Source organism: Trichechus manatus, unplaced genomic scaffold (assembly GCF_000243295.1).
Source record: "Trichechus manatus latirostris isolate Lorelei unplaced genomic scaffold, TriManLat1.0 scaffold00035, whole genome shotgun sequence".
Lineage (NCBI taxonomy): Eukaryota > Metazoa > Chordata > Mammalia > Sirenia > Trichechidae > Trichechus > Trichechus manatus.
The window spans coordinates 6806670-6826947 of NW_004443971.1; the positions used below are offsets into that span (position 1 = coordinate 6806670).

The window sequence follows — 20278 nt, forward strand, 5'->3', positions numbered from 1 at the left end:
GGGTGGATGTATGGATGGGTAGGTGGGTGGATGGGTAGGTGGGTGGATGGATAGGTGGGTGAATGGCTGAGCTAAAGAACTGAGGAGGTAGTGTAAAACAGAAGACGGTATCAGGATCCTAGATAAGCTAAAAAGTGCAGAACACACACATAGTTCATCCAGATCCTGGTGTCCACCAAAGGCCTAAGCCTCCCTCTGGGGAGGGGGAAGGCACTGCCATTTCTGTTTCTGTGGCTGCCCAAGTTTGCTAATCCCCTTTCCCTCCTGTAGATCTTGACGGTGTCTGGGCCGCCCGAAGGAGGGACTCGCGTGACCATCCATGGCGTGAACCTGGGCCTGGACTTCTCTGAGATCGCCCACCACGTGCAGGTGGCTGGGGTGCCCTGCACGCCCCTCCCAGGGGAGTACATCATCGCTGAGCAGTGAGTCCGCCCGGCTGGCCCTTTTCTTCCTAGGCAGGAGGGTTTGCTTCCCATGGATTTTCCCAGCACTCACCTTCACCTGCTCCTCTCGTGGACCCTGCCCCGGCAAGCCTTCTCCTGCCCCACCTCCACCCTCAGAAGGTCTCGCTCAATTGGATGCCCTGTTCCCTGCCTCCTCTGGCATCTGGGCTCCTGGCCCTGACACTGCCACTCCTTGAGTCCCTGCGTGCCTGCTGGTGTGACTGAGCCACTTTCCCAACAAGCCCAGTCTCCTTCTTGGTCCCCCTGGCCCCGTTCTCCCCAGCCCCCATTGGAATGCATCCCGCATGGTGGGCTACGGGCAACAATTTGTTTGGTGCGTGGGACTCTGACAGCAGCTTAATCCGAGCAGGGCCTCTGCCGGAGCAAATTCATTTATTTCACTAAGGGAAATGTCAGCTGGAAATTAGAAAATAGGCATGTAGCTGCGCCCAGGCGGATGGGGCTCCAGGAGTGACATATGTTCCAATTTGGGGTGTTCATATGGCAGTGGCAACCGCTGTGGGGTTGGTAAGCAGGAGGTGGGCACGAAGCTGGGGGTGGGAGGGTGGAAGCAGGGATGCTTCCCCTCGAAAGGAGAAAGGGAGGGGCAGACGGATCATTCCGTCACGTAAATCAGGTCAGGTCACCCGCGTTCCACTGAGAACACAGCTCTGCAAGGGGTCCTAAGAACATGAGCAAGGGCCTGGCTTTGGCGAGAGGCTCCCCTGCCTCAGCTCCACTCTCTGCAGCCACAGGTCCTCTCCCTCGACCTCCCCAGAGCCAGCCTTTAACAGCAACCATAAAAATGACATTGCTTCATCTTTCATCACGTACTTTCTCGTCCATTATCTCAGTTTGAATTGGTAAGGACCCTGAGAGGTAGATATTGTTATCGCCATTTTCAAAGTAAGAGAGAGCAAAAGACTCAGAGAAGTGAAATGACTTTCTCAAGGTCACACAGAATGACCCCTAGTTCAGCACTCTTTCCATTCCATGGCAGTGATGGGGCCAACTCCTGGGCAGGAGTGACCTGAAAATTCCATGGTTCATCAGTGTGTGGCTTCGAGGGTTAGGGACCTCATGTCCATCAGGCCATGACTCCAGGAAGCCTAGGGAAGGGTCAGAGGCAGAAGGAGTGAATTCCCACACTTAGAGGGCTGGAGTGATGCCTTTTGGCCACAGGAAGGAAGAGGAAAGAAGGCATGAGGTCTGCTCCTTCTCTTAGAACCTTATCCTGGAACAGCTTTGGAGGAAAAACTGCTGGGTCTACAGGAAACAGATGCCAGTGGTCGTCAAGTCAACTCTGACTCACGGTGACCCCATGTGTGTCAGAGTGGAACTATGCTCCATAGGGTTTTCAATGCCTAATTTTTTCAGAAGTAGGTTGCCAGGCCTTTCTTCCAAGGTGCTTCTGGGTGGACTTGAACTCCCAAGCTTTTGGTTAGCAGCTGAGTAACTATTTACATCACCCAGGAGCAGGAAAGAAAAACGGAAATGGCATAAGTAGTGTGTCTGAGCCAGAAGAGAGGGCAGAAGCAGCTGGGGCAGGACCCAGGGCAGCCTGCAGAGAGCCCCGTGGGCAGAGGTCTTACAGAGCCCAGCATGCTGCCAGGCTGGGCCAGGCTCTCAGTCTCAGCCACCCAAGTCCCCTTGGTCTCAGGACCTACCCTGGGCCTCTGGACAGTCTAGTCACCAACTTGGTAGGATGCCTTAAGACCCCGGAGGAAAGGGGCTTCAGCTGAGAAATGCAGACTCCTAGGCAGGTGGGCACTGAAATCTGGTGAGGTTTGGTATTAAAAGATGTTTGAGTCCTGGACCGCCTACGCACCAGCCTGGAGACCTTAGGAAGCCGTTTGGTCCCTCTGACCCTCATCAGCCAAATGGAAACTCCGATTGCTACTCCACGGGGTCTCGGGGAGGAAACAATGAGAACATGGAGACGGAGACTGTGAAGTGCCATACAGACGCAAGGAATTACAGCTCCGTTTAGAAAGCAGATTCTCCGCACTTGCCCCAGGCCGCGGGAAGAGGCGGTACCAGAGAAACCGGAAGTGAGGAGGATGTGGCAGGAGCCTGGGGAGGTGAACGGTCCCCTGAGGTCCCAGCCACGGCCACGGTTACTCTACAAAACTGCCACCGCGTCTCCTCAGGCACAGGACAGGCAGGAGGGAGCGGGTGCACCCCGGACCTTGGCCTGATGCAGCCCCAGTTTCCCGCAGTGCCAGGCTTGTTACCGCTCTTGAGGTTTCAGCGTTTGTGAACGTCGTTAAAGCCTCTGTCCTGGGCAGTGAGCCGCAGGCACCCTCATTAGGGATGTCTGTGAGAGATGAATTCGGCTGAGTGGGCGAGGTGCAAGGCCCGGACGCCGGCGGGATTAGCGGGCATGGTAATGACTCACCATATGCTTGTGCCGCGCCATCTATCACTCCGCAATTAGGTTAATGTTGGTTAAAGGGCCCCTCTTGTCTTGCAATCAGCACCCCACAGGCCTGTGAAGGGCTGGATGACTCCTGAACAGGACGTTCTGTGGGCGATGGGAGGCTGCAGCTCAGCCCCTCCTGGAACAGGGGCTCTGCTGAGAGGTAGACTGGGCTCAGGTCCCCAGGCCCTCACCCTCTCATCTGCTACACCTGTGAGCTCAGCCACAGCTGGATGGATGCTATGTGAGCGTGCTTCTCAGCCCAGTGGTGCATGCTCATGGACAGAAAGGCACAGTCTGTGATGTCTGCAGGGTCCCTGGGTGGTGCAAACAGTTCAGCACTCGGCTGCTAACTAGAAAGTGGGAGGTTTGAGTCTACCCAGAGGTGCCTTAGAAGAAAGACCTGGCAATCTACTTCCGAAAAATCAACCATTGAAAACCCTATGAAGCACAGCTCTACTCTGCAACACATGGGGTGGACTCAGTGGCAGCTGGTCACTGGTTATGTGAGTCTGTAGAAAGGGTGGTCTGGGAGCACTGGGTGTCAGGAGAACCGAGGCCAAGCCTCAGCTCGGCTACTCACAAGCTGTGTGACTTTGGGCAAGTCACTTTGCTCCCTGATCCTCAGATTTCTCATCTAGAAAGTGTGTCTGTAGGAGTAGATGATCCCTACCATCTCTTCCATGGCCCTTAGGATGTCAGGAGCTGGCGACTCTCTGCCCCATGGCCTCTGCAGTTCCCATCATTGGGAAGCTCACCTGCAGCACTGATGGGCCTCCAGAAGCACCTGTCAGACGTGAGGGCTGGAGAGTTGTTAGCCCAGCTCCTCACTATTGTCTCCCAATACTGCATAGGGAGCCTAATGCCACCAGGGACACAGGGAGGAGGCAGGGAAGGTGGGGGCCCCCAGAAATCAAACCACAGGACCCTGCAGACTTGAAGGGCTGAAGGAGGAGGAAGCACACACAGACACTCCCTGAGGCCGTCTACAACCAGGAAGGCAGTGGGACAAGTAGTCAGCTCTCGAGCCTTAGGAGCCCAGCCAGGTCATCCCCACCAAGCCTGCCAGCTCTGCCCCAGCTTTGCCCCCGCAGAGGAAAACGTGGCTCCCTCGTCCTCCCTATTCTCTCCCCAGAAGACACACAGAGTGTTTAATCAAACAGACAACAGACACAGTGGACTAGAGTGGTCCAAGGCATGAGCTCTGGAGTCGGGCTGACCTGAACTGGAATCATGGCTCTGCCACTGCCCCGCCCTGCAGCCTTAAATAAGCCATTAGCATCTCCGAGGCTTGGTTGCATCCTGCGTCAGTGGAGACAAGAGACCTGCCTGGCGGGAGAGCCTGAGGATGACATGGGATTCTGTCTGCATAGTTCCTGCCACATCATAGCTCAGCAAGTTGTAGCTCTTGTCATTATTAAAGTAGGAGTCTGCTTTGGCCTAGTACTCATTCGTCAGTAGAATCCTTTCCACTCCCTGCAGGTGCACCTGTGTCTGCCTTCCATTCCCTACCTCCCTGAGCTCAGAGAGCAAATGCCTGCATCAGATATACTCAAGGCCTTTCCGTCTTTCCCTGCAGGCAGTGGGCTTCAGGAGAAAAAAAAAAGAAAAAGAGTTAGAGGTCATTAGAGTTTGTCTACTCTTTTCCAGGTCTTTGACCAACCAACCCAGACCTTTGTCTACAGCCCACTGACACAGCTCCTCTCTGCACCCCTCTGACGAAGTAGAACCTCTTGCCACGGGTGAGGGGAGGGGTCTGCAGCAGTACCGAGGAGGGAACCCATGGTCCAGCACAGCCCCCTGCATCGCGACCTTCCAGGCAGGGCGATTCGGAGCCAGTGGCAAGGGCTTAGGCTGACACTCAGGCGGTATCCACCTCCCGTCTGTTGTTCTTCTCCCAGGGCCTTGACATCTAAAGCTTATCTTTTGGGACATGAACCGTGAGCAAAAGACGGTTCCAGAAAAGACAGTGCATCAAGAGGCTCATTGTCAACTCCCTACGGGGACATCCTGGGTCTTCTCCTTTCCTAGACAGGCCCCAGGGCCCTAGGAGGAAGGTTTCAATGCCACACGGCCTTCGCATGTTCTCGTATTTTCATTTTCCATGACTTCAAGCCCACAATTATTTCTTCCTCCTTTTCTTGTCAAGGCTCACTGCAGTATGAGGTGTCCAAGGGGAGGAATGAGGGTGAGGGACAAGAAAGCTCTGATTAGAAGTGAGGGAAAGTGCTCCCTGTCCTTCTCTTCCTTCTTCTCTCCCCTCTACCCAAGACAGATAGCTAATTCTCCTTGGAGCAGCTTGAGAGGGCAGAGCAGGGCATGGTTTGCAGGACAGCTGGCCCTCTTGTCCTCAAAACTGGAGCAGATGCTGTTGCAGTACTAGTTGCTGCCAAGTCAGCTCCAGCTCATGGCGACCCCATATGTGTCAGACTAGAACAGTGCTCCGTAGAGTTTTCAGTGACAGTGACCTTTCAGAAGTAGGTGACCAGGCCTTTCTTCTGAGACATCTCTGGGTAGATTCGAAACTCCAACGTTTCAGTTAGCAGCCAAGCACTTAACCATTTGTGCTACCCAGGGATTCCGGAGCAGGTGCTAGGGCCCAGGAAACAAAATGAGAGAGTTGTTCCTCCAAGCAGGTAGTAGCATGAAAATAACCACACATAGTATCTTGAATTAAGCTTCTTCTCAAATGCTCCGCTAATGAGGTTTAAGGAGAGTTATGTGTAAAATGCTAACTGATCATCCCAATTATGTTTACTCTGGATTCATAATTTATTTCTTTATTCAGATTGAAAGGGAAGGGAGAATATTTTTCCATGTGCTCTGGGTACTTTCTTGTTGAATTTAATATGCTAAACGTAATAAGCCAGTTATTGCATGTTAAGTAAACATTCGCCAGGAGTGAAAGTACTTCTGGGATTAACTGTTAGGAAGGAGATGGAGATCTGCAGCGTGCAGTATGTGTGAGCATGCGGCGTATTTGTTTAATGCAAGTTTTATTACCTCAAAATGAAATCTCTGTTTAGTTACCTTCCTTCCTAGAGGAGCTGTTGAGATAAGCATTGCTCGGTTAAACACAGCTCTTCCCCACCGTGCCAGGATAATGCTGGGATTAGTGTGAGGGGGGGTGTTTTTCTGACTCCCCTCTAAGCAAGCCCACCAGGGCACCAGACTGCTGAACTCTTAAATGGTGTTTGGAAGTAGAGGGGAAAATATTTCCTCTGCTCCCAGGCTCCTTTTTGCTGAGCCTAGTGGGACCCTCTTCCATTCACCCCCTACCCTGCAATTGCAGGCAAGAGGCACCCCCAAGAGCCTGTGTCTCCAGCCCCTCACCTCTCCTCCAGCTGCCGTGCTTTCTAAAGTACTTCTGTGGCTAAGGCAACCAGGATCTAAATGCGCTTGTTGGAACTTATCTCAGGCGCCAGCAAAGTCATCACTAGGGTATTGATCTGGGCTTCACGAGAGACAATGCCGCACGCCTGTCTCCCTCCAGCTCTCCTGTTAGCGTGAACTGTGACTTCCAACGCCAGGGCTGTGTCACCGCGCCCCTACCCTGTGTGCATTCAGCCCTTGATGATGTGGGAGTCTAGTGTCAACTGAAGTCCTAATGAACTCACCTACCTCCTGCCTTCTCCCACAGCCACAAGACTCCAAGCCTCCCATTCTGCTGGGAGCTCCTGTTCTGGGCTCTCACTATCTCGCCAGACTATCTGCGTCTTCCCATTTTTAAACTCTCTGCAGGAAACAAACCACAGTTGAATCAGTTGGCAGATAGGACCTCACCCTCTAGGGAGAGCTGCAGTGTTTCCTTGTCACGGAGGAAAGAATGCCAAGGAAATTTTTGCCCCTCGATCTCTTTTTGGCCATTTCATTTATTCCACAAATACTGAGTCCTTACCCAGTGCTAGGCACTGTGCTAGCCTCTGGGGACTGCAGGCTTCCTCATAGAATTAGGTGGCAGAGAGTTGAGTCGATTCCAACTTACGGCGACCCCGTGTGCATCACAGTAGAATTGTGCTCCATAGGGTTTTCAATGGCTGGTTTTTGAGGAGTAGACTGCCAGGCCTTTCTTCCGAGGTGCATATGGGTGGACTCAAACCTCCAACCTTTCAGTTAGCAGCCAAGCACATTAACCATTTGTCCCACCCAGGGACTCCACACAGGGCTTTAAGGATGACCTGATCCAGCCCTCTCACTGTAGAGATGAGAGACTGAAGTTCAGAGAGGGAAAACACCTTGCTCAAGGTCACACAGCTAGAGTGGTGATGGAGCTAAGTCTAGCAATAGCTCAAGACTATGATGAGCACTCACTGATTATGGGGTGAGCAACCAGGGCAGGGATATCTGCGCTCGCCAAGCCTCTCACCGAAAGATTTACTGTCTCTGCAGGATCGTCTGTGAGATGGGCCATGCCCTCGTGGGGACCACCTCTGGGCCTGTGCGCCTGTGCATTGGCGAGTGTAAACCAGAGTTCATGACCAAGTCCCATCAACAGTACACCTTTGTGGTGAGTAACAGATTCAGGGCCAGGCTTCAGGGGCCCAGCTCTGGGGGCAGGCTACAGGCACACCTCTCTTCCAGACTTCCCATATCCCACCTCCCCGGCCAGGCTGCACCAGGCTTCCCGAAAACCAAGAAGGAAACCAAAAAGGGCAACTTTTGGCATCACTTCTTTGCAACCCTGTCTTTCTGGAGTGGGCTGGGTCATGTGATTAACAAAGATGTGGAAATGTTGGGGTCTCAGAGGGCCACAGGTCAAAGTTCTAAATAAGGCAAAATTGGACATTTCTTAGAAAGTGGATAGTAAACAAGGGGCGGGAAGAGGCTGGCCCCTGTCCCACCAAGGTGATATCTTGGTCTAATTCCCCCCCAGTGAGGACACGGGTCTATGTACAGCCACATGCTTTGCTTTCTGCTGAGGCTATTGTAAGTGGGAGTTTAGAGGAGTTACTGAAAGCCTACAGGGACGTGTTCTGTGCAGGGGACCACGGGGAGGGCCTCCTTGCAAGCTATTCTGTATGACTGTGAGGTTACACACACATACACACAGACTCACACTCGAAAACACCTCTTCATGCCCAGGCAACAAGTGGTGGAATCGCACAGGCTTTCTTTAAGGATGACACTATGTTCTTCCTAAATCAATACCTTGTTTCTGGGCCCTGGAGCCCTTTTCTGACACTTACCTACATTGCCACATTGAATTCTTCATTAAAAAGCATTAACACCAGTGGATGAGGTTAAACCAGCCTTGCTAAGAGTTTTGAAAAATCATTAGACCAGAAAATTCTATTCTCCCTAAAGCATTTTACTGCTCAGTCTAAGTTTTCCAGCTTCTGCTTTATCTTGGTACCCCACCTCTGTTTTATACTCTTCACTCGGATTGGAGAGTACCACTGCCTATTGCAGCCAGCTGGCTCCATCTCCTGTCTGGTACAGACAAGGATTTACAAACGCAGAAGGACTACATGGGGAGAGATTTGTATAATGTCAGAGCTGGGAAGGGCTTTTGAGATCTTCTAGCCTACCCCCCTCGTTTGTCAGAGGAGGAAACAGAAGCTCAGAGTGATCCAGAACCTTGCCTCAGGACACACAGCTAATGCATGGCTAACGCAGACCAGAATTCATGCCTTGTCGTGGTGGTTCAGTGGCAGAATTCTCACCTTCCATGCGGGACACCCAGGTTTGATTCTCAGCCAATGCACCTCACGTATAGCGCTGCCCATCCGTCAGCGGAGGCTTGTGTGTTGCTATGATGCTGAACAAGTTTCAGCGGAGCTTCCAGACTAAGTCAGACTAGGAAGAAAGACTTGACAATCTACTTTCAAAAATCAGCCGTTGAAAACCCTATGGATCACAATGGTCTGATCTGCTGCTGATCATGAGGATAGCGCAGGGCCTGTAGTGTTTCATTCCATTGTGCAGGGGGTCACCATGAGTTGGGTAGACTCAATGGTAGCTCACAACAACGGTTGCTGAGTTAAATGCACTTTCCACTACACTCCACTGCCTTCTAGGCAGAGACAGTCAGTTTCTGATTTAGGTCTGCTGCCTGATGCAATTTAGATGACCTTTCTTTTAAGCTTCAGGCTTAATGTTACAGCTTAGTTAGCTTGCTGGGAAGTCCTGGCCAGTGAGGCGCCATCCCCTCTCCCCTCTCCCCTGATAAAGGCTAGTAGCCACATCTAGCATTTATCGACAGGTCTCTGCACCAGGCACCATGCTGTGCCCTTCACATGCTGAGGGAGGGACCAAAGGGCATGCACAAGGCCATTAACGGGGACATTAGCCCCTTGGTGGCCCAGCCCATGCAGGGACACTTTATTCAGTCTATCGATTTTGTGCCAAAAAAATCAGTACAAGCTCTAGATAGAGAAGCATTTTTAAATTGTTCTCAATTTGTAAATTAATTGATAGATTAGTCAGTGTCACATCTGCCTCTGCATCAGTGTTATGAGCATGAGCCTTTCCAGGGAGTTAATTAATTCCAGTACGTGTCCCTCCTGCCTTCCCCGGACGTATCTGGAGCCTCTTTTTAGAAAGGGTCTCAGCTCACATGTAAGCAAGAGAGCACTCGGTGTGGTAAAGGGCAGGAAAAGTACCTCAACTCTCAGTGTGAAAATAGTCCCTCCTCTTAAAACTAAGTGTAGCCTTGATCCCTCCCTTTGGACAAAACCTGAGCTGTGATCATTTCTATCTTCCTTCCAAAGAACCCTTCAGTGCTGTCACTCAACCCCATCCGAGGGCCAGAGTCAGGAGGCACCATGGTGACCGTCACAGGCCATTACCTCGGGGCCGGGAGCAGTGTGGCAGTGCACCTGGGCAACCAGACCTGCGAGTTCTATGGGTGAGATGGACTCCAAGGCCTTCTCGAAGCGTGGACATCTGAGGCGTGTGCCCTGTGTTCCTCTGCGTGTTCGTACATCTGCCGCCCCGTCACCTCCATGTTATTTACCACATCCTGGGCCCAAACGCCATTCTAGTCACTGTGAGAAATACACGCCACTTGTCGATTTCTAGCTCATGTATCAGAGGGACTGGATACTTCTAAAAATAACTGAAGCCCCTCCATGAGGGCCATGAGAACTCCAGATGAAGAAGCCTCTCCGAGCTCTTCAGTCACTATTGGTATCAAGGATAGGAGCCTTGGTGGCGCAGTAGTTAAGCTCTCGGCTACTAACCAAAAGGCCAGCAGTTCAAACCCACCAGCCACCGCAGAAGAAAAGGCCTGGCGATCTGCTTTCATAAAGATTACAGCCTAAGAAACCCTACGAGGCAGTTCTACTCTGTCACATGGGGTAGCTATGAGTTGGAATCCATTTGATGGCACCCAACAACAATGTGGTGACTTGAGAAGCTTGGAGACTACATGGTCCCAGTTCTTCCTAAGCACACATACTCCTCCTCTTCTGCATGACAAATAGTTATCGAACACCTACTACTTATACACTCTGCTAAACCCTGGGGCTAGACAATCCTGAAAGGATTCTGAAAGAATTTGTGAATGAGGACCTGATTCGACCAGTATTATCTACCTGATAATCTCCTCCTTGGAGTCCCTGGGTGGTGCAAATGGTTAACATGCTCTGCTGCTAACTGAAAAGTTGGTGGTTCGAGTCTACCCAGAGGTGCTTGGAAAGCACCTGGTTAACTGGTGTGGGCACCTACTTCCGAAAAATCAGTCATTGAAGACCCTGTGGCACACAGTTCTACTCTGACTCAAAAGGGGATGCCGTAAGTCAGGGTCAACTTGATGGCAACTGGTTGGTTTTTTTCATCTCTTCCTTGGACAGTAAACTGCACAAGGGTCAGGACTTTGTGTTCACCTCTATGCATAGTAGGTGCTCAATAAATATTTGTTGTCTGTCTGACTGAGCAGATGCTAAGTACCAATTAAATAAATTTTCACCTTCTAGGAACAACCCAGAGAAAAGCAGCTCCCCATAGCTCATGGAGGCCTGCCCTTGCCCCACACTTCTAACCCCTTCTCCACCTCTCTCCCTCCGTAATCCATCTAGAGCTGGGTCTTGGGTGAAAGGAGGGCACTGATAAGGGATGTGTCCACAGCGTAGAGCATAAAAGGGTAGAAGGACACTTCCTGGGCCAAACCCGGAAAGTGAGCCAAACCCCTCTTCAAGGCAGAGGGCACCCCTGTCACCATGCCTTTCTTCACAAGCCTCCTGCTGTCTTCCTGTCAGGCGGTCAATGAATGAGATCGTGTGTGTCTCGCCCCCATCGTCCAATGGACTGGGCCCGGTCCCTGTTTCCGTGAGTGTAGACCGGGCCCACGTGGACAACAACCTACAGTTTGAGTACATCGATGACCCCCGCGTCCAGCGCATTGAGCCTGAGTGGAGCATTGCCAGGTGAGGTGGAGGTGGGAGGCACGCACCCACTGCCACGTGGCATGATCCCTTCAGTCCAAGTGTTCCTCCCAGGGGGCTCCCAGGGATTTAGGTTCACCTGGGTGGTGCAAACGATTGATGCGCTCAGCTGCTGACCAAAAGTTTGGAGATTCAAGTCCACCCAGAGGCACTTCAGAAAGGCCTGGCGATCTGCTTCCAAAAACTCAGCCATTGAAAACCCTATGGAGTGCAGTTCTACTCTGACACGTGTAGGGCCACCATGAGTCAGAATTGACCCTATGGCAGCTGGTTAACTACTTATGCCAGGTAGCTGTTTAAGAGGGTTTTTACCTAATGTAGCCTCTGCTTGTTCCTAGCGGCCACACACCCCTGACCATCACAGGCTTCAACCTGGATGTCATTCAGGAGCCAAGGATCCGAGTCAAGTTTAACGGCAAAGAATCTGTCAATGTGAGTAACCACGAGTTCCTTCCGGCCCTCAGTCAACACAGCTTACACATGTGTGCTTTGCAGCATCATGAGCTCTGCATTAGGCACTGGAGGGCCAGGATACCAGAGAAGAAAGTTGGCTCAAGACTCTGAGCCTGGAGTCATGGCACCACACACCTGGGCCTTGCAATGATTTTTATAATTACAGTAGAGTCATTTCTTGTCAGAAGGTGATATAGTGAGTGTTTAAAAGAAGTACTAGCTTCTGAGCTTATGGGAAATCATGAAAGTTCTCCTGTTTTATAGCATGTTCAGTTTGGAATCCAGTAAGGCATGGGGGGGAGGCTGGAGACACTGAGGCTCCACATTCAGACATTTCTGGATTTGAAGCAGGACTTTGCCATCTGTTAGCTGTACAACCATAATCCAGTCATTTAACCTCACAGAGCCTCATTTCTGCTTTGTAAATGCTGGGGATAGGGCTTGTCTCACGGATTCATAGTATGCCTGTGGCATGCAGATAATTCCACCCCAGTTGCTGAGATGATCAGGTTGAACATTTTACTTTACTCCTCTGTACAGAGCGCTGTAATTTTACTTTTTCTCCACCATGGATTTTTGTGATTTTAAAGAAGTACTCTGTATCCTAAGAACAGAATGTCTGATATGTTGTCCTAAATTTTTTAGTTTGCTCTATTGGTTCCATCTTACTATTGCCGGCCAATATTCTCTGAAGCATTCTTATATTTATAATTTTAGTCCTGAAGATGCTATTATAGCCATTATTTCTTCATATGAATTACTATTATTACTGCTTTGACCTTCAGGGGATTAACTAGGCTGAGATGGAGGTGGGGAAGGTGGCATTGTATCTACCCTGTTACCCTTGACATATTTCCAGCATGCTTGCGGATTCCTTAGGAAACACAGAAATACACAAAATGATAGAAAAAATAGAGTGCTAGAATGATCTGGAAGGGTCTCGGCAATCATCTGGTCCAGCCCTTTCACCGTCCAGCTGAGGAAACTAAGGGCCGAAAGAATGAATGACTTGCCCCAGTCATAAAGGTGGCTGGTGGCAGAACCAGGCCAAATCGCAAACATCTGGACCCTTCCTAACTAGATGACATGAGATACCATCATGCCACCATCAGGGGACGTCTGTACCACACCTTCGGTACCCACCTGTACACAGCTCTTTGGGCTCAGTGAGCACATGCCCTCTTATGCTGAGTCTGAGCTTGATCCCTGGGCTAAAGAGTCTATGCTCCCACTTCCAGACTGAGCTTAAAAGCTCCCAGTAGCTCATGACCACCTCCATTTTGTGAAACTCCAGGGCTAAGTGCAGGGGAGGAGGGTTAGATGCAGCAATGGGAATGGTAAGTTCACACCCAGGAAGGGTAAAGACCTCCCCGCAAGGCACGTTATTTCCAGAGAGAACTTTGGAGAGTGAGAACAAGACTGGCAAGCTGGGCTTGCAAAGGCTGCTGGCTTTGTCCTCCGGAGGCCACGTGAAGAGCAGACCAGGCTGGAAGAAGGGCTCTCCCATGCCCCACATCAGCAGTCCCAGAAGGCTCAGGTCCCAGGACCCATTCGCAGCACTGCGCAGCCCCCGTCCCCACCCACCATGATCTCGGTGTTTCAGGGAATTAAAGACACTCCTTTCTGTGGAGAGTGGGTCCCTGGGCTCAGCACTGCCTGCCTGGAGTCTGCAGGCTGGGCTCTGAGGAGAAGCATGTGGCTGTGTGAGTTTTCCATCAAGCAAGGCTCCGGAGTGGGAGCTCACAAACTCTGCCCTGTGCCTTCTGTTTCTAGAAGTGGTGGGAAAGAAGTAACACTCCCCGCCCCCGCAGCCCTGCGTGGGCCCCACTGCATCCTCAGCCCACCTGGGGCTGAGCCTTGACTTGGGGTTTCAAAGCAGCCCCAGTGGGTAGCGAGGAGGGCCACGCTGAAAGCCGCACAACCCAAAGGAATGCTTGGCAGACAAAGTGCCGATGCAGCACAGGGCAGGAAGCAAACAGAGTCCGCTTGTTTGGGAGTGATTTGCTTATTCATAGAGGAGCCCAGTCCAGGGGAACTGGGACAAAGCGGGGGCAGGGCGGGGGGCGCCCTGAGGCTGGGTGTCACTCCCACAGAGCCCGGGTTTGGGAGTCCGTGGCTCAGCTCTTCTCTAGCCTTCATGCTCCCCATGCCTCAGTGTCCCCAGCTGGTACATAGAGGGGTGTTAGCTTCCTCGGGGCTGCTGAACTGTGAGATGAGAAGGAATCGGGCACGGGCCCCTCATGCAGCACGAAGCCCGCGCTGAGCCTTTCTGTTTACATCTTAAACTCCTTCTAGAAAAGGAGGGTGCAGACTTGGACTTGAGGCTCTGACATAACTCCTGTGCAGGTCTCAGGGTTTTTTGCAATTTCACGCACAGTTGTGTTTTCTGCACACGAAGCCTGTGTGTGCGTGTTGTCCAGACACATGTGCGGACCTGCCAGGATGGCGTGTACTGAGCAGTCTGAGTTCTCACAGATGCCCTTGGCTGTTCCAGGACTCCGTGGTTCCCAGAGCTGAAATCAAGCCATGCCAAGTGGGAACCAGGAGGAGAGCAGGGCGGAGTCTGCGTTTTCTTCCCGGGCTGTACATGTGTCCTTTAGTGATTTCCTAAGCTGGCTGCAGCATTAGGTAGCCCCAGATAACCCACCAGAGGAGACAATGGCACAACACAGGCTAAGCAGGGCCTGCCCAGCTAGGATTTTAGTTGGGAGACAAGAGTCCACCAAGGAAGAGTGGACAGCATGAACTCAGTGTCGATACCAAGGTTATACCCCAGTGCAGGGCTGGGGAGCCCTCGTATAGAGAAGAGAGGAGAGCAAAATGTTTAAAGACTTGGAGGATCCTTGTTATTCATCAGTTTATTCAATAAACATTTGCTGAACACCACAGTGCTCAGCTCACACTGACACATCCTGTGCTGCTTACGCCGGGAGTTTTTGCCTCAAACTCTCCATGCCCCTCATCCCCAGGACTGCTCTTCCCTCTGCCTGGGGCTTGTCTCCCTAGTCCCCACTCTCTTTGTCTAGCTAGGTCCTACTCATTCTTCAGATTCCATTTGATATCATTTCTCCCTTGGGAAAACATCCACGAGCCACCGCCACCCTGCTTCAGGCCCCTTGCACTCACACACACAGGACGGTCAGCACATCCATGCAGGAGTGTGACAGTGCGTGTGCCCCTGCTGGGCTGCAGGCCGTTTGTCAGGACTGTGGTGTGATTGCTTGTCTGATCACTGGTTTCCCCTCTAGCTTGTGACTGTTAGACTGTTACAGCCCCTACTCCTAGCACAGAGCCTGGAACAAAATAGGTGCTCAGACAGTTTTGGCGAATGAATGAATGAATAGAGTTAAAATGAATACACACACACACATATATATATATTCGCAGCCCTTGCCCTCTAGGGGCTCCCCATCTAATGAAGAAGACAAGTAGCCTAACTGTGGCTGGCAGAAACCAGCGGAGCTGTGAGTGCAAAGAGTGTGACCCCCAACCTGTGACCAGGCATCAGGTGCTCGGCATTTAAATGCCTGCACTCTGGCCCTCTTTAGGTGTGTAAAGTTGTGAACACAACCACCCTGACCTGTCTGGCCCCCTCGCTGACCACGGACTACCGGCCTGGCCTGGACACCGTGGAACGGCCAGACGAGTTTGGATTTGTCTTCAACAATGTCCAGTCCCTGCTGATTTACAACGACACCAAGTTCATCTACTACCCCAACCCAACCTTTGAGCTGCTCAGCCCTACTGGAGTCTTGGATCAGAAGCCAGGATCCCCCATCATTCTGAAGGTAGGAGCGCACGCCCTTCTGGCCTTCCTTGTCCTCCCTTCCACCGCTAGGACTCCCAGCGCTGTCATCTTCCTATAAAAGGAGGTTGTTTATAGGTATTGACCCACTGAGCAATGTTTCTTGCACTTGAGATTCTCAAGAAATATTTTGGAATATTTCTGTTTGTTCTCGTGAGCTTTGGGATGCAGAAGTTCTGCAGCGAGTTAGGACAACCATTTCCTTACTGGCTACTCCTGTGGCCACGGTAACCTGCATGTGTATTTCAAGGGGTCACAGCTCCCTAGTTCTCTCCACCCAAATGTTTTGTTATTCAACCACTTTCATTTATACCCAATGTACCCTCCCCACAAGAAGCCCTGGTGGTACAGTGGTTAAGTGCTCGGCTGTTAACCAAAAGGTCAACAGTTCAAACCCACCTGCCACCCCGTAGCAGAAACATGTGGCAGTCTGCTTCCATAAAGATTACAGCCTTGGAAACCCTATGGCTCAGTTCTGTCCTATAGGGTCTCTGTGAGTTGGAATCGACTCGAAGGCAGTGGACTTGGTTTGGTTTGAATTCTCCCAGTTTCTACTTGTTCAGTGTTTCGTCCCCCCTTCCTCTCTCCCACTCTCTTCCTCCCTGTCATTCTCTCCTCCCTTCATTTCCTCTCTTTCTCTCTAAATTGTGGCTGTTAGAAGTCCCCTCCAAAACACTGGCTTATGGAGTCATTTATCCATTTTTGTGTTGCTATCCTTCCCCACCTCCTTACTCTCTTTCTGAATAGGTAATCAGCTTCCACGTTCATGTGTCAGTTACTCCTATGAAGATTTCTGTTTTCTGCAGGGCAAAAACCTCTGCCCTCCTGCCTCTGGAGGTGCCAAGCTCAACTACACGGTGCTGATTGGAGAGACGCCTTGTGCCGTCACCGTGTCTGAGACACAGCTCCTCTGTGAGCCGCCCACCCTCACGGGGCAGCACAAGGTCATGGTGAGCAAAGCCTCTTCTTTGATTGCCTCCTCCTCTCCCTGCCATGCTTGTGTGATTCATCATAAAGAAAAACTCTCTTGTCCAGTGAAGATTCTATTCCTCTTACCTGCCTCATTGCCTGACTCACACCCTCCATATCTTCTCCCCTCCATGTTCTACATTAAATGGGTAGGAGTTGAGAACACAAGAAAAGGCAGGCAGATAAGCAGCAGGAAGTTGTTTTGTAGTAAGTCTGCACTGTGTGGTTGTGGTCTGTAATGTCCTTCCTGAACCAGCAAGTATTTGATGGCATGCCAGGGCTGTACACCTGTGTGCATCGTGTGTGTCTGTGTGTGTCCAATGCACAGGTTCACGTGGGCGGGATGGTGTTCTCGCCTGGCTCGGTGAGCGTGATCTCAGACAGCTTGCTGACCCTGCCAGCCATCGTCAGCATCGCGGCAGGTGGCAGCCTCCTGCTCATCATCGTCATCATTGTCCTCATTGCCTACAAGCGGAAGTCCAGAGAAAATGACCTTACTCTCAAGAGGCTCCAGATGCAGATGGACAACCTGGAGTCGCGGGTGGCCCTGGAGTGTAAGGAAGGTAAGTGGAGGCGCTCCCCCGCTTCCTGGGCCCCTCTTCACCTGCCTTCCTCTGCTCCTCCCACAGCTACGCTCATCTTCACTGCCGTTCCTCCACCGCACGGGGGTATGCTTCACTTAGGCCTCTTTTTTCCCAGAAACTTTTTTTGCCCTTGTTGTGAGCTGCCTTCGAGTCACCCCGACTCCTGGTGCCCCACGCACAACAGAACAAAATGCAGCCCAGTCCTGCTCCATCCCCATGACCGATTGCAGCTGAGTTGCAGATCAGACCCTTGTCTTGCCCTTGTTGTTGTTAGTTTCTGTCAAGTCGGCTCCAATCCGTGCGGATCTCACGTGTGCAGAGTAGAACTGCTCCATAGGGTTTTCAAGGCTGTGACCTTTCAGAAGCAGATCAACAGCCCTTTCTTCTGAGGCGCATCTGGGTGGGTTAGAACCTCCAACCTTTTAGATACTAGCCAAGCACTTAACCATTTCACCGTCCAGGGACTCTTCTTTTGCCCTTAGGGCCAGAGATTTATAGCTAGAGAATTCCCATTAAGAACACCTACCAAAAAAATAAAATAAATAAAAAATAAAAGAACACCTACCCATGAGGATCCTATAAACCAAACCAAAACAAACCCATTGCCGTTGAGTCGATTCTGACTCATAGTGACCCTATAGAACAGAGTAGAGCTTCCCCACAGGGTTTCCAAGGAGCAGCTGGTGGATTCGAACTCTTAACCACTGGTTAGCAGCCGAGCTCTTAACCACTGCACCGCCATGGAATGTGGAAATTACTGAATAATATCATTAATATCATATGCAAGTAAAATTATACTGAAGATAATTCACAAACGGTTGCAGCAGTACATCGACAGGGAACTGCCAGAAATTAAAGCCGGATTCAGAAGAGGACTTAGAATGAGGGATATCATTGCTGATGTCAGATGGATCCTGGCTGAAAGCAGAGAATACCAGAAAGAAGTTTCCCTGTGTTTTATTGACTATGCAAAGGCATTCGACTGCGTGGATCATAACAAATTATGGATAACATTGCAAAGAATGGGAATTCCAGAACACTTAATTGTGCTCATGCAGAACCTGTAAATACATAGTCCAAGAGGCAGTTAGTTGTTTGAACAGAACAAGGGGATACTGCATGGTTTAAAATCAGGAAAGGTGTGCGTCAGGGTGGTATCCTTTCACCATACTTATGTAATCTGTATGGTAAGCAAATAATCCGAGAAGCTGGACTATATGAAGAACAGGGAATCAGGACTGGAGGAAGACTCATTAACAACCTGCGATACGCAGATGACACAATCTTACTTGCTGAAAGCAGAGGACTTGAAACATCAACTGGCGAAGATCAAAGACTACAGCCCTCAGTGTGGACTACACCTCAACATAAAGAAAGCAAAAATCCTCACAACTGGACCAATAAGCAATATCACGGTAAACAGAGAAAATATCAAAGTTGTCAAGTATTTCATTTTACTTAGATCCACAATCAATGCCCACAGAAGCAGCAGTGAAGAAATCAAATGATGTATTGCACTGGGCACATCTGCTGCAAAAGACCTCTTTGAAGTGTTTAAAAGCAAAAATATCACCTTGAGGACTAAGGTGTGCCTGACCCATGGTATTTTCAATCACCTCTTATGCATTTGAAAGCTGGACAATAAGAATTAATACCTTTGAATTATGGTGTTGGAGAATATTGAATATACCATGGACTGCCAGAAGAACGAAGAAATCTGTCTTAGAAGAAGTACAGCCAGACTGCTCCTTAGAAGTAGGATGACAAGACTTTGTCTCATGTACTTTGGACATGTTATCAGAGGAGGGATCAGTCCCTCGAAAAGAACACCGTGCTTGGTAGAGGGTCAGCAATAAAGAGAAGACCCTCAATGAGATGGATTGACACAGTGGCTGCAACAATGGGCTGAAACATAGCAACGATTGTGAGGATGGCGCAGGACCAGGCAGTGTTTTGTTCTGTTGTACATGGGGTGACTATGAGTCAGAACCAACTCAATGACACCTGCCAACAGCAGGACCCAGGTCTGACGACATTGCTCTGGTCCCACCTCTACCTCGACTCACCCCGTAATGTGGCAAACTTCCTCTCTGCTAGGGCCTCAGTCTCCCCATATGACAGCCTCTAGTCCGTGTTATCTCAGCCTCCAAATCCCCCAAACGGGAATATCGGCTCACACGTGGAAGCAGCAGCCCTGAGAAGGGATGGCACCCCCCACCCTTCCACAGGGTTTGTTTTCCCCAGTACCCTACCTCCCCCAGGTTTGTTTTCTCTCAGTGCTGGAGGCTGCACAGCTCCCAAGGCCTCCGCTATCTGGCGTCCTTGGTCGTGGATGTATGTGGGAGTGGAGATTGTGTTTTCTTCCATCTCCCACACAACCACAGCCACGAAGTGACAGATATGCCTGGCATCTTCCGGGGCCGAGGACCCTGCAGGCTCTCTGGGTAAACATCTCAATTAGGAATTGAAACATTTCTCTTTTTGCCGTGAACGTCAAGATTACAAACAAGGCCGCAGCCTGGTGAAAGAGGAGAGCTGGGCTGGGGAAAGGTGGGGCAAAGGCTCCTCCCGGCCCTGGGGCCTGTGCGGAGCAGGAGAAGGGCACCAGGAAGGAGATGTGCCCCTGAGAGGGAGCCTCTGAAGCCTGCGCTGCCCACACTGGCCCGCAGGCCCAGGATCGGGTCGGATGTCAGGGCTCCCCACGCTGCTTGCGTCTTGGCGTATTCTCTTGGTTGGAAAGGGGGGAGCACAGCTGCCTCTTCCAGTGTTTGCCTGATCCCCTCAGCCACTATCTCTCACCTGCTCACAGCACCCTCAGGATCTTTACTGAATGGCCCATGGGGGCCACCAAGGGGACACCAGGCTCTTTGGCATGATTCCAGCGTGAGGCTCATTGTTTGCCATTTTTAAATTAATGACTGAATTAATTAACCAAGACCCTGCCTCATTCAAAAATGGATTTGAGGTGGCTTAGAGAAAGAAAGACATGATTCTGTGAGGTTTGTTTGTTCATTTGTTTTTCCTTTTCCTCTGTTTTAACTACATGTGTAATACTTAGAAAGAAAATTTAAATTGATGATAAGCAAAAAGGAGAAAACAGGCCTAAAGGAGACTGGAGAAACCCCTAGAGTATGGCCCCCAGACACCCTTTTAGCTCAGGGGTAAAGTTACCTTCGAGGTTCACTGATCAGCCTGCGAGTGGACAGCCCTGTAAAACCATG

The 20278-nt window shown here is 50.8% G+C and overlaps 1 protein-coding gene across 1 annotated transcript in view; it reads left to right on the forward strand.

Annotated features, from left to right (window-relative positions):
• PLXNA2 (plexin A2) overlaps positions 1–20278 on the forward strand; it is a 219683-nt gene that overhangs the window by 179538 nt on the left and 19867 nt on the right. The window contains exons 12-21 of the mRNA XM_004375335.2: positions 271–422; positions 7252–7369; positions 9573–9709; positions 11061–11228; positions 11585–11678; positions 15248–15487; positions 16311–16454; positions 16802–17036; positions 17103–17141; positions 19201–19286. Coding sequence (XP_004375392.1) covers positions 271–422; positions 7252–7369; positions 9573–9709; positions 11061–11228; positions 11585–11678; positions 15248–15487; positions 16311–16454; positions 16802–17036; positions 17103–17141; positions 19201–19286 — 1413 coding nt within the window. The remainder of the gene's footprint in view (positions 1–270; positions 423–7251; positions 7370–9572; positions 9710–11060; positions 11229–11584; positions 11679–15247; positions 15488–16310; positions 16455–16801; positions 17037–17102; positions 17142–19200; positions 19287–20278) is intronic.